At 50.7% G+C, this 13,413-nt stretch overlaps 1 protein-coding gene and 1 long non-coding RNA gene across 3 annotated transcripts; one reads left to right on the top strand and one right to left on the bottom strand.

Moving 5' to 3' along the window:
- Window positions 1–3,250: 3,250 nt before the first annotated feature.
- Window positions 3,251–6,758, bottom strand: LOC113410067 (uncharacterized). Of its 2 annotated transcripts, none has more exons than XR_015746778.1 (3): window positions 6,678–6,758; window positions 4,723–4,922; window positions 3,251–3,618 (listed from the first exon to the last, which is right to left on the bottom strand). It is a non-coding gene; the product is annotated as an uncharacterized LOC113410067 (long non-coding RNA). The 2 variants fall into 2 exon arrangements; XR_015746779.1 differs by lacking the exon at window positions 6,678–6,758 and adding an exon at window positions 5,634–5,766.
- On the top strand, window positions 5,776–12,308 carry FOXA1 (forkhead box A1). Its single transcript, XM_026664477.2, has 2 exons — window positions 5,776–6,185; window positions 9,390–12,308. The coding sequence occupies exons 1-2, from the start codon at window positions 6,114–6,116 to the stop codon at window positions 10,602–10,604; spliced, it is 1,287 nt and encodes a 428-aa protein (XP_026520262.1). The 5' UTR covers window positions 5,776–6,113; the 3' UTR covers window positions 10,605–12,308.
- Window positions 12,309–13,413: the final 1,105 nt, after the last annotated feature.

Raw genomic sequence — 13,413 nt, 5'->3', positions numbered from 1 at the left:
AAAAATGCAGAGGGCGGGAAGGTTCACTTCATGAGTTTCAAGAGTTGCCTTGCTCTCTGAGTCAAGGAATATTTGGAGAGAACGGGGGCAAACCGACCCCTCTAGGCATCTACTGCTATCTGCGCCAACTGATTGCCCTTTTAGGCAACTGAGAAGGACAGAAGCGAGGCTGCCCCGTTGGGGGACTCGTCTGTTTCACAAGGCTCAAAATCCCAGAACTCCATTAGACGCAAAATCCCAGAACTCCATTAGCAAGGTTAACTACACTCCTCTCCTACCATATACCTACCTACCAACACTTATAGGTGTAGCTACCGCTGCACTCCTTTACCATCCCCTTCTCCCAAAAGGCAGAGAAAGGGCTGAACCCCTCCTGTTTTTCGGAAGAGTAAAGCTACCCTCCCACCCAGTCATCTGGAACAGCTGGATTTGAATACACCTGGGCACCAGGATAGCGTGAAGGCAGCTTTACAATGTTCAAAACCAGGTCCAGGGCAAACTGAAATATTTGGAATGTAAATTATCTCCTTCCTTCCTTCCTTCCTTCCTTCCCTTCCGTGTGTCTTTCCAATCTAAAAATAACACTGGAAATCTAGTAGATCATTCACATTCTCTCGTGCTTTTCCTTTGACGATACTTCCACTAGGTTTAGTAGGGGTTCTCCTTCTTTCCGAATACATTTGCTGTGCCAAAGGTCCGGTTTTCCATTCCTCGTTCAAGTAAAAGGGTTGATTGAACGGCGCGTTTAGCAAAGTGCGGGAGTCCCGTGTCCTCCTGTTCTCTCAGCCGCCGCTTCCCAACATTACAGAGCAACTAAAAAGAGGGGGCTGAATTGGGCTCTTAAGAGCCCCGGAGGCAAGAGGGGGCGCTTTTCTGGCAAGAGCGAGAAAAGAGATCCCAAGGGGTGGATCAAGTTCAAGACTTGTCCCAAAAGCAGCGCTTCAGTCGCGCAAAAAGCGAAGGCGCAGGATTCCCGGAACACCCCGCGGACACATCTAGGTGGTTTTTCTTGGCTCCAACCCTGCCCTTGTTTGCCTCCCCCTCCTCTTTCAAGGGGACTTTTTCGACTTCTCGCTCAAACCTACAGTCCTGGGCTGCCCTGAATCGCCTAGCCAAGCCTTAAGCAAGCCAGCTCCGCTTAGCTGTTTTGAGGTAAGTAGTGCTTGGCTGGGAGACTGCCGGTGAGATCCCTCTGACAATGTTCGGGTCGGGTTTCTCCCCCCCACCCGCCCCCACCAGCTGACCGAGTCGAGCAACCAGTCCCGCGCCGGGTACTTTTATAGCAGTGGGGAAGTTTTTAAGTTCTGGATCCCGGCGAAGACGGCTGAGTGGCGCTGCTTGGCCCAAGACAGTGGGGTTGCATGCATTTCTGGCCTCGGGAGAGCTAAATCGACTTCTTCCAGCCAGGACCGCATCACTTGAGCGAGGCAACCTTGTCTCGTGTTTTATTCATTTGCTTCGGCTCCAAAGCATGCTTTTCCTTCGCATTTGCTGTCGAGGGGCTCTTCCTGCCTTCCCTTTTCCTTAAAAAAAAAAAACACCCAACAACCTCCGGATTCTCCTGGAGTTCTCTCGGGCACACAGCCCTCCCCGCCACGGTCCCACCCGCAACTGTTAAATTATCCTCTGCAGGAAAGGGTAGGTAAAGGAGGAGCCTCACCCCCGAGAGCTGTGGATGGAGGTGGGGAGACCACGCCGGCTCTCGAGAGCCCCCGGCACCACCCCACAGGAGCACGCCCACTCTTCGGGAAGCGCTGAGCCTGCCTTTTCCTGCTCTGCCACACGCACACACCCCCAGCACTAGCAAGCCCGCATCTGGCTGTTCGTCTTCCTTCGCGGGCTCGTTTAAAATGTGTGACAAGGGGCATCAGAGGCCCGCCAATCGGTCCACCCGTGGCCAGAAGCTCGGAATGAATGCCCCCTCCCTCATCCAGGTGGGAACACCACATCCGAGAGCTACATCCTTTCCCTGGCCCAAGGAAATCAATGACCAAAGGGCCACTTGGCCAGGCTGGGCCGTTCTTCAGAGCCAGCCGTCGGAAAGGCGAAAAAGGCACCGTCTCTCGCTCGCCCCGTTGCCCTTGCGTGCGCGCTTGGCGCCACAGCCGAACAACAGGAGGCGCTGCGCGTTTGCAGAAGCAGAGCGGCTGCCCGCCGGCCTTGTCTCCTTTCTTTTCTTCCACCGGCTGCCCCCGGGGGCTGAGGTTCATCTCCCCCGGCTCAGAATTTTTCCCCCTTTCCCAAATGGCGAGGACCGCGGTGCCCTGGAGATGCCAAGCTTAACGCGGAAGGTTAAAATCTTTAGGAAAAGGCAGGTGGCATTAACCAGAGTTGTCCTGTTTCATTGCTCAAATTGTCAGTCCATTTCTTGCCGTCTGGTGTTTTTAGTTTGCTGCGATTTCTTACCCTTTGGCCCAATATCAAAAACCTTCATGATCCCAATAGCTTTTTACTCTTATTCACGACGGTCGTCCTCATCGTCATCCCTGATTATATTTTGAGCGGATGACACGGTTTTGCTGAATTAATGGGGAGAGGGATCTGTATCTGTAGTTCACACTATACACCTTCGTTCCCATCCCCATCCGGCAGGTCCCTCGTTAAATTAAGGCCCTAAGAATTCTGCAAGTATCTTATGAATATCCAAGTTTAGATTAGATACCAAGTCCTAATATTGGCTGATATCCAAAGGATTGCAAAGCATTCAAATTTAAATTCATGGGATTGCTCTGGATCACATCCGACTGAGATTTTTAAAATGTTGCTGGTTTCTATCACATTTGTTACCATAATGTGAGCGTTAACATTCCAATGGACTTCATTAGGCATACAAATCTTAATTACTGTAGCCTTACAGTATTTGTAATAATGCCTATTAATTTAAACATATGTTATGCCAGAGGATGCATTTAGGATCACAGAGTTCTCTCCCTATATTATAAATGATAGTTATTGGCTACAGTATAAAAGTTCTTCCATGGCAAACTTGTTTCCGAAGCATTTTATTCCAAAGTGTAAAAACAAGGTACCTATGGAAGAATGTGTTTAGCTTTTTTTTTTTTTAAATAGCATACTTTTCTGTCTTATTCTTTCCTGCTGATTTGAGACTTTCGCTTGAATCAAGGATTTAACTTCATTCTATTGCCAGATTTAAGAAGGAGGTTGGCAGCAGGGAACAAAAGAAGGAGCTTTTTGTTAGCACGTTAAAACGTATTTTTAAAATATGGATGTCACTGTCTGAAAAAAAACGTTTGCTTTGGTTTCGTCTATGTTTATTAATAGAACTACATTTCAGTGTGAATCAATAAGGACAAATCTTAGCTTGATGGAGAATTAGAGGAAATCTCAGGAATGCAAAAGAAACAAACAGCTAGGTTTTCCATCCCAAGCAAACCGGAAATAGTGTTCTGGAATCAAATTCTTTAACACCGCCAGGGAACATTCTCCTAAGAGGTGATCCCGTTTCCAATTGTTGCGCCTGCATTCGAACTGACCCGGAAAGCATCTTCCACACAAGGAGAATGTATTTTCCTAGTGCTGTGGTCGTGCTGCCTGTCTGCCCCATCTCGGAGAGATCCTGCTCCATACTGGTCCCATGGCATCTTTTCCTTGGCCTCCCTTGGAAAAAATGCTCACATTAGGGAATGCCCAGAACTCTCACCTCTTTCGTAAGCACAAACACACAGTATGGACTCTGGTGAAAAGGACGCAGGTTGGAAGAATAGCATCCACTCAACCCTGGCAACATTAAATGTTTGTCTTCCAGCCAATTTTAAGCCTCTGGAAATTAACTGGCAACTTCACCCACATCCCTTGCGCCAATGGGCTCTACTGGGACCAATCCATACCTGGAGTTCTGTCCAGTGAACCTTATTTTCTCCAAGTGGCTTACGCTGTAGCATGTTGATTAGGACTGCCATTAGGTGGGGCGTTTAAAGGTATAAAGGACAAGGAGTGGGTTGACTTGATAAACCATCATCTTCTGTGCAGCATCTAATGCACACTTACTCCTTAATTCTGAGGAAACTGGTTTGTCAATGAGATAGATGGGCAGTTCAGAAATGAAAATAAAAGTTGATATTCCAAGGACCTGTCCACTTGATAGTACTCTACTGTGAATAGTCTGGCTTTGGATCCCGGTTAAATTATTTTATTCTACTGAAGTCAATGGGAAATTATTAAGGAGAATATACTTAAGCTTGAATTCAACCCACAAAAAAAATCAAGATCTTTAAAGACCCCCTTTTAAATCATGGGACATTGGGAAAAAAGTTCTCCTGAGTTGCTTGTTTTAATTTCTTCCCATGAAATTATTCCCCAACTTACTTACTTGCCACCAACCCTTAGGAAGAGCAAGTAAGACTGCACATTTTCGTAATTCTTTGATGTTGGGAGGCCTCCATAGAGGACTCTGTGGGATGCCATGGATCACCTGATTCCAGGAGATCATAGAGATGCCCTTGCAGAACAACGTTAGACAGGTGGAGTAAACGTGCAAGAGAAAATCGCCACCCAGTCTAAAGCAATGGCAGGAGGACAGCCGAAGATTTGTGCCCCACAGCCATTTCTGGCTCAGTCACCAAATCTCCCGTGGCAATCACCTGTTATTGACTCGCCCAGGCGGTTCCTAAGGTGACGATTTCCAGGCAAGGAAGGCGCGGGGCTGGAGCGGGAGGTTGAGCTCAGGGGAAGAAAGCCATGAAAATGGTCGGAATGAGTCACCTGGGCCTTTTGCCAAGCGGAGCTTTCAGGCCAAGGGATCCACCGTTCAAACCTCAATGCGCCGGGCCTGGACTGGCTGAACGTCACAGCAGTAACTCATGTATTCACCCGGTGCTTCTGCCCGAAAGGGAGAATATAATGCCCAAGCGGAGAGCGGGGTGGGGGGGGATGCTGAAACTTTCCTCCAAGGCAGATTTTCCCTGTCACATGGAACAAATACTATTTTATTATATTTCTGCGGGTACGGCGGGGAGAAAGAGGGAGGAGAGCTATAAGGTAGGACCACGATCCATGAAAGGTTGCATTTTAGTGTCTGGATTCTCCCCGTTGCAAGGAGGGGCGCTTTATTTTACTGACTTCGACTTGGGCTGCTTTTATTCCATCATTGGGACGGCGGGGGGGGAATCAATGCTTGGCACCCAGCTTGCTACTGTTGCTGCTGTCCCTACCGCCGCCGCCGCCTCCAAAGTTCAAGCGCGACCGAGAAAGATTAACAGCTTTTGCTTAAAAGGACGGCAGCCTAACAGCCACAGCCATCTGCGCCTCTAAAATTCTACACGAGAAATCGTTCAGGGCTCTTGGCTTGGTTTTAATTGCAGCCACCCGCCCTGCTCCCCTTCTGGAAAGAAGGGTCCGAGCCGACAGGACAGCTCCTACGGCTGGGTCGTGCGCCTGCCCTTCTCGGTCTGCTCTTTGAACACAGACAGGAGTGCCGCCTTTCCCTGGAATTGCCCCCGCCCTCATCAGCGGCAGCGGGCGGGCGGGGTGGGGGGAGAGAGAGTTAAATCCAAAGGCTTGCCCTCCTCCTTTCCTTCCTGCCTCCCCCTCCTTTTCTCTGGGTTTGTTTCTCTCCCCCCCCCCTCCCTCCACACACCGCTCTCTCTCCCGCCCCGATTCTTTTTTTTTTTTACCTCCGAGGCGATCGCTGTCTTTCTCTTCCACCTCCCCCCGCCGTCCCGCATAAACCAATTACACCGCTTTGCAAATAAAGAGACGCCCCAGGGGAGTTGCAAGCCGAGTGGAACTGCCTGCTTTGCAGGTGCATCTGCGGCTTGGTAGGTGCGAACGTCTTTGTGCGACGGACAAATGGGGAGAGGAGGAGGAGGAGGAGGAGGAAGAGGAGGAGGAGAAGGAGGTGGGCGCTGCTTTGGCGGCAGCGGCGGCGGCGGCGGCTGGTGCAACGTAAGATCCACCTCAGCTCAACTCCGCTCACATCCCAGCCGGCACTTCCTCACTTTCTCGAGTGGCTCGCCGCCACCCAACGTCCCTGCTTGACTGAGCCCTCCCCGGGGGCCGGCTTCCTGCTAGACTCGGGGGGGCTCCGTTTTCTGACCTCCCTTTCGCTCGCCAAGAGGGGACTGAATGGTTACACCGCGCACGTTGACTCCAGGATGTTAGGGACTGTGAAAATGGAAGGGCACGACGCAAGCGAGTGGAACAGTTACTACGCCGAGACTCAGGAGGTGAGCGGATCCTGGGTGGGTGGGTGGGTGGGTGGGCGGTCGAGGGTGGGGTGGGGAATCCGAGAACTGGTCCGGAGGGCTTCAGCCAAGAAGAGGTTCTTTCCACTCCCGGGAATCGCCAGTTCCTGACGGCGCCTAAACCTGCTTTCTCCAGCGTTACAGCTGGCTGCAAAGCCCGGGAAGGAATCAACATAAATTTCCGATCGTCCCACGGGGCAACGGAGGGGGCGGCGGAAATGCGGGGTTGGTGGGGAGATCAGTGGCAATCGAGCCCATGGGGGTGGGGGTGGAAGACGTTATTGATCACCTCCTCGGATTAGGCGTCGAAACGCGGCAGAGTTCTCAATTCCAGGTCCTCCCAACCGCGCCAGAGTCCCTCCATGAAGGGCCTCGATTTGTCTACGTGCCGGGAGGGAACAATCATCGCGAGCCCCCCCTCCTCCCCCTTGGGCAGCAGTTTCACGTTTTGTTGGTCCCCTTCCCACGCCTCACCTTTGCCAGTATTGTTCTGCAACTAGGCAGAAGAGGCATTGGTGTGTGTACTTTGCCGCACGCTTCTTTCACGGAGTTGGGGGTTGGGGGGATTAGGGGGTGGTAAAGATTAAAAATAAATCAGAAATTAATTCTCCCGGAGCCCGGCGGGTGGCGCTGCCGAGAATGCGATCCGACTCCGTAACCAGGAGCCTAACTTTTCATTGTCCATTCATGCCCACGCTCCTTATTTTACAATATGCTCCAAAAGGACTGAAAGAAAGGATCAAAAGCGGGCGAAGGAAGAAGAAGGGTGCAGAAATCTGTGGACCCCTAACTGGGAGTGGGGGGAATAAATGGAGCCTTTTCGTGAATAAAGGCTTGGACGTAAAATTAAAAAGCGGCAACCCAGGAAACGTAGCCATATAAAAGTGAAAAAGAAAGCGACGAGATGAGACCCGAAGCGCGTGGAGGAACGGGATTGCTTTGCGCGCCTTTACCGGAATTGTGATCCGGGTTTGCTGCGCGGCAAACATGGCCAGTGGTTAAAAAAAAGGGGGGGGGGGCTGGCCGCATTTGGCATCGCCCCTTTTGTAGAGGAGCTTCTAATTTAATGCCAGAGGTCAAAGGGGGCTCAGAAAGAGATTGAGAATCGTTGGTTGCGTCTTCCCGCCTGGCCGGTGGGGTGGGAGAGAAAATAAAACGACCGTCCTAGGCGAATGTGGGGTCTTGGATCGGCGAACGAGAATTTGCCAGCTCTCCGTAAACTTAAATTCTACTTTATACGGAAGTATTTTTGAGACTGAAAGGAATTTGGCACATTCCTATTACTTCCGTATTTAGTTCAAAACGCGCGGAAGAAACTATGCATATGCTTATATGAAGAGATTCTCCCCCCCCCCCTCCGCAATTGTAGGCAGTAGACAGTACTGATTTTCTAGGCTGGATTGGGTTCCTAGAATTTGAAAATAGCAGGCACCTTCCCCTCCCCACACTGGCAAGCACTATTATGGGCATAGCCTATCATTCAAATATCACCATTCCTTGACATATTTCCGCTAATACAAAAGTATAATCATAACAGTGTGGGGGCAATATCGTCCACAGAATATAGTTCAAATATAGGCAATATAGAGGAGTTTATAAGGCGTAATCTTTCCCGTATAGTTTTCAATGAGTCGATAAAGTAAATCAATGGTTTAGGCATTCGATTTTTTTAGGGAAAAGCTTCAGCCTTTGCAAGGATTATTCCTTAGCCTGGTTAAAGCGCCTTACGGCAGGATCTTTGATTTAAACCGCGAAAAGCGGTGGCATTTCGACTGCCTTTTATCACTTAGTCAACACTTCTAGGCTGCAAGGCAAAGAGAGGAACATTTCAGGATCATTTGTTTGATTTTGGACATCCCCGGTCCTCTGCCCCGAATTTACCATTCTTCCTCCCAGGGAAAGTTTCCCGGTTTAGCAGGAACCAGCCAAGGCCCTGGGAGAAAAGCGGCTCCCAACACTGTCGCCCAGGTTGTTTCCCACACGCCCCCCGCCGAAGCAGAAGCTAGAGCCAGCAAAGCGAAGTGGGGAGAGGGGACGCGGGGCTGAGAAAAAGGGGAGACCTCGCTTTCTTGGTTTCGGGGCCCGTCGCGGGTATGAAGGCCTCGGCTTCTCTTGGGCGCCCTCTGGGACGGCGAGGAGCTGGGAAGATCGGGCTTTTGTGGTTTATAGGGCGCTTGCCCTCCACCGTTTCCCTTTCCCAGGGTCTGTGGAGTGAGTGGGGGCTGTCAGAGTGGGCCGCCTCGGTGTGAAGTGGATCTGCCTCGCTCTTCTTCCAACGCAGTTCTGAGCTGCTCAGGGGAAGCCTTGGTTTGCATTCACTGCCTTAGATTTTGTAAAAAGAACAACCACTACAAACTGGGTGGGCCTTCCATGAAGTCAAACATAGGTGGGAAACAGGTTTGGAGGTTGCCCCCCCCCCCCCCATTTGGAAACTAGATTCTGGGAGAGTTGCTGTTTTGGCCAAAAAGGCAGGTGAAGATTTGGGCCTTGCAGCTTTCTCGTTTCCAGTCTGCTCCCGCCCTGAGGTTTTGATCTGATCTTCTCCAGATCTTTAACCCTGCGCTTAATCAGAACCCCTCTTTAAAATCACAGCCCCGCGATTTGTGCAAGGGGCAAACAAGACCCCATCTCTCCAAATTTGGCCCTGGACAAAACTTCCTTTCTGAAAAAGGCAACCGGGGCTTGTGGATGCCTGTGAAGCCACCCACCGGTGCTGCATAAATATATGTTTATATATTTGCTCCCAAATCAACGCAGCCAATGCAGCCGAACTGTTTATATCATTGTCATTATTATTATTATTATATTGGCATGTATATTTCGGATGCAAGCCGTTTGGTATGGTGAATAACACGCGTGTATGTTTTCTGCCACTACTCCCGATTTCTTTAGCAACTGACATCGTGCGGGGACTAGTCTCCATTTGGAAAGCTTGGGGCCAAAGCTGGACTCAAGGATTCCCTTTCTGCGGAATCTGGGGCTTCAGAAGACTGCATCCGCTCCCCTCTTCTCCTTGCAATGCAAGGATGAGCCGGGAAGGCCGGCTGCAGGGGAAATGCATTCTGCAAGGGGAAATTCTGGGGCCAAGTAGGGGAACGTCCCCTGGTGGGAACGCGGGGCCGTATGGCGCGGCAGGGCGGAAGGGTCGGAAGAGCCGGTTTTAACCTGTGTGCGCTCCCTCCGCAGGGCTATTCGACGGTGCCAGTGAGCAACATGAATTCCGGCCTGGGCTCCATGAATTCCATGAACAGCTACATGAGCATGAACGCCATGACCACCAGCGGCAACATGACCTCGGGCTCCTTCAACATGTCCTATGCCAACCCGAGCCTGGGGCCCGGCTTGAGCCCCGGTGGAACCGGAGCCAGCATGAACGGTATGTCAGCCATGGGGTCGGCGCTGAGTCCCGGCGGCATGAACGCCATGGGCGGCCCGCAGGCTTCGCTGAACGGACTGGGCGCCTACGGGGCCATGGGACCCTGCATGAGCCCCATGGGGTACGCCTCCTCCAACCTGAGCCGCGGCCGCGACGCCAAGAGCTTCAAGCGCAGCTACCCGCACGCCAAGCCGCCCTACTCCTACATCTCGCTCATCACCATGGCCATCCAGCAGGCGCCCAGCAAGATGCTGACGCTGAGCGAGATCTACCAGTGGATCATGGACCTCTTCCCTTACTACCGCCAGAACCAGCAGCGCTGGCAGAATTCGATCCGGCACTCGCTCTCCTTCAACGACTGCTTCGTCAAGGTCGCCCGCTCGCCGGACAAGCCGGGCAAAGGCTCTTACTGGACGCTGCACCCGGACTCGGGCAACATGTTCGAGAACGGCTGCTACCTCCGGCGCCAGAAGCGCTTCAAGTGCGACAAGCAACCCGGGCCCAAGGGCGGATCGGGCGGAGGCGAGGGAAGGAAAGACCCCGGCGGGGCCAGCTCTCCCTTGCACCGAGGCCAAGCCAAAGGAGGGCAGCTGGAGGCCGCCCCGTCCAGCCACGGCGCCGACAGCCCGCAAGCCCTGGACCAGAACGGGAACGGAGCCGAGCTGAAGCCCTCCGTGGTCGCGGCGGCTGCAGTGGCAGCCTCGGTCCCCTTGGCCTCCTTGAGTCACCCGGGCCACGCGCTGGGACCCCACGAGCCGCAGCTGCACCTCAAGGGCGACCCCCACTATTCTTTCAACCACCCCTTCTCCATCAACAACCTCATGTCCTCCTCTGAACAGCAGCACAAGCTGGACTTCAAAGCCTACGAGCAAGCGCTGCAATATTCCTCCTACGGGGGCGGCCTGCCTGGCGGGTTGCCCCTCAGCAGCGCTTCCATGGGCGGGCGGGGAGCCATTGAGCCCTCGGCCCTGGAGCCCTCCTACTACCAAGGTGTGTATTCCAGACCGGTGCTGAACACCTCTTAGCCGGGCGGGGGGGTCTGGAGGGTCAAGCGAGCGGAATCCTCCCTCCCTCCCTCCCTTGTCTGGGTCTCTCTCCCCAAACCTCTGCTCAAACTGACCACCCGCTTCCCTCCGCCCGCCCCCCAGCCAGCCCGCGATCCGTGCGAGGGAAAACGGAAAGGCAAACGAACCACACGACATAAAGCGAAAGGACTACTGTCCCTTTATTCTCGGGGCGGCTCGGATAATTGCTCGGCCGCCAGGGCGTCCCATTTCTCCGGCTTCGGCTTGACCGGTCCAGCCCTCCTTAGACAAGCCCTGTATAGACACCACCACCCTTGACCACAGAAAGAAGCAAGCGAGGCTTCCATTTTGAAACTCATCGTTGGTTGCCTTTCCCCGCCTTTTCCTCTTCGAAGCAATCTCGCCAAAATTGGGTGGGGGGGGTGATTTTCAAAAGAAAAAAGGCGAAGCTCGACCCAAGGCAGCCCGCGCGCCGCTTTCCACCCACCGCGCCTGGGTTGGCTCCTGGAAAGCCTCTCGCGTTGAGGGTGGGGAGGGGGTTTCCTTCCCCCCCCCAGCCCCGAGATGGATTCAGTAGGTCGAAGTTGAGGCCGGACTTACTGGCCTGCGTGTGACTCTCCCCGGTAAACAAGTAAACAGACGGGGGCGGAGGGTTGACGTGAGATTAGGAGCCCGACCCCTTTGAAGGATGCGGCGCAGAGAGAGGCAGAACTTGCCTCCGTTTTGAGACTTAGGGGAAAGGGCATTTGTTTCACGCCCTGCTGAACTCGCCCCCTCCCCTCCCCTCCCCCGCAGGCCCATTGACCCCAGGGACCCAGCCACGGGTGACAGATCCCCCTTGTATAAAGGGACAGAGCACAGATGGCAAGTGGGAAGAGGGAAAGGATCTCTCTCCTGCATTTCCAATGGGATCCGGATCGGATACAGAACTGTACAGGTCACGCAGCCTTTTAAGGCATGTTACAGTTATTTCAACTGCCCCCCCACTCCCCCCTTCTCACAAGCTGTTACTAAGGAGTCTCCTTCTTCAGCATCAGGAAATCTCTTGGCTACATGGATGACTTGGTTTATTTAATCTCAGAGTTCTCCCCCCCCACCCCCAATCCCATCCCCCCCCCTCCGTGGGTTCCAGAACTCTAGGACTATTATCGTTGTTCGAGCCCCGCGCGTCGAAGACTATTCTGAAGTGGGAGGTGCTCCCGAGGCTGCTTTCATCAGACCAGTCGCCACCTTCCTGAATTTGAGGTTTTGAGGTGGCTTAATTCTACCTTACCTTTGTTAGCACGTTCATCCAGTGTTAATGCACTTTCTTCAGTTTTTACAGGATGTTTCAGCATAGCCAGGCGGGTTACTCCCCTTCCTCTTTTCGGTTCCCTTCCTTCTCCCCCCACCCTTCCCCCGTTTGCCTTTACAATATTCTTAATTTATTTGCACGGTTTATACTTTCTTCTTGACAGCTTGAAAGTGCTTTAAAATAAACGGTTTTAAAATGACACACCATTTTAAAGAAAATAAAAAAAAAAATCTTAATTTTATAATAAATGTGATTGTAATTGAAAAAAAAAAATGTTTTGATTCTTTTGGTGTTTTTTTTTATGAAAATATAAGCCATGGAGCATGTTTCCCCTCCCCCCTCCTTTTAACTTTTTTTTTTTTTTATCATTTCCAGTTAAGGACTTTAAATAAATCAAATATTATCAATGAGTGGATTTTGGTTATTTTCTTTTACTTTATTTCATTATTGAAAGAATATTTACTTCTAGGCCAGTTAAAAATGAACCTAGGGTTCAAAGAGGAAGACAAGGGTAAACAAAAGGAATTGTTGGCAGTTTTTTCCCCTCTCCAGGCAAGGCAATATATTAGGAGAACAATGACAGAACTGTGAATTCTGTCACCTTATTCCAAAGAGTCACCTTATTAGATGTATATTAAATATTTATTAAACTTATTGAATATCAGACCAATTCTACTAAAAATGTCACAAACTAAAATATTTGCTTTAATTAAAAAAAAACTGAAGAATGAGGGATTTCCGTCCTTTCTAACTTTCTTCAAGCACACCAAAGTTTATTTCAGTTTGAAGGCAAGGACTTATAGAATAAGCCAATCTTTAGCAACCGCAGGTTTAAGAGGGAAGTCTCCTTCCTAACAGATTCCTTTTTGTTATTTAGGAATGAAATTCTAGAATGAAAACTTGGCATGAAAAATACCTGCAATGACTGCATCAATGGAAATATTTTTATTGATTTTAGTGGGCAATTAAATGTGTTGAGTGAGTTCTAGAATCATAGTAACCATCTAGCATTTTTTTTTAAAAAGGGGTTACTTTGACTTTCTCCTTCTATGGACTGAGGCTTTTTCAGTCCAGAAGTAAATTCTACAATGGGGTTCTTGGTGATTTTTATACCCCCAATCCCCAAGAATAGAATGTTGTTTATTCTGAACCTAATCTAGTCCTATAGTCCTGAAGGCTAACACCTTAGTGGATAATGGCTATTAACCTTACAAACAATTCTGCACAAATACAATATGTTGGATGTGACGCAAAAGGTTAGGAGTACATTTCTTAGGAGGTTTACTACTAATGGAATTTAACTTGCCATGTTAGTGGGCCAATAGGAAAACAAAAACAGTTTACCTCCTTTGAAATGAAGTTATAATCACAATATATTTGGGGAATTAACTCTTATGGGGGGGGGGGTATTCATGTGTTTCCCAACACATGCAAGTACTTTTATTGGACCAGCTGGTTAGTACGTGGCCATGCTTTTTGTACATTTGTGGCTCAAGACTGCACATGTTTATATTC

The sequence above is a fragment of the Notechis scutatus genome, chromosome 1 (genome assembly GCF_049901735.1).
Source record: "Notechis scutatus isolate UNSWTSFEM ecotype Mainland chromosome 1, rNotScu1.2, whole genome shotgun sequence".
Taxonomy (NCBI): Eukaryota; Metazoa; Chordata; class Lepidosauria; order Squamata; family Elapidae; genus Notechis; species Notechis scutatus.
This window is presented reverse-complemented; position numbering and strand designations above follow the sequence as displayed.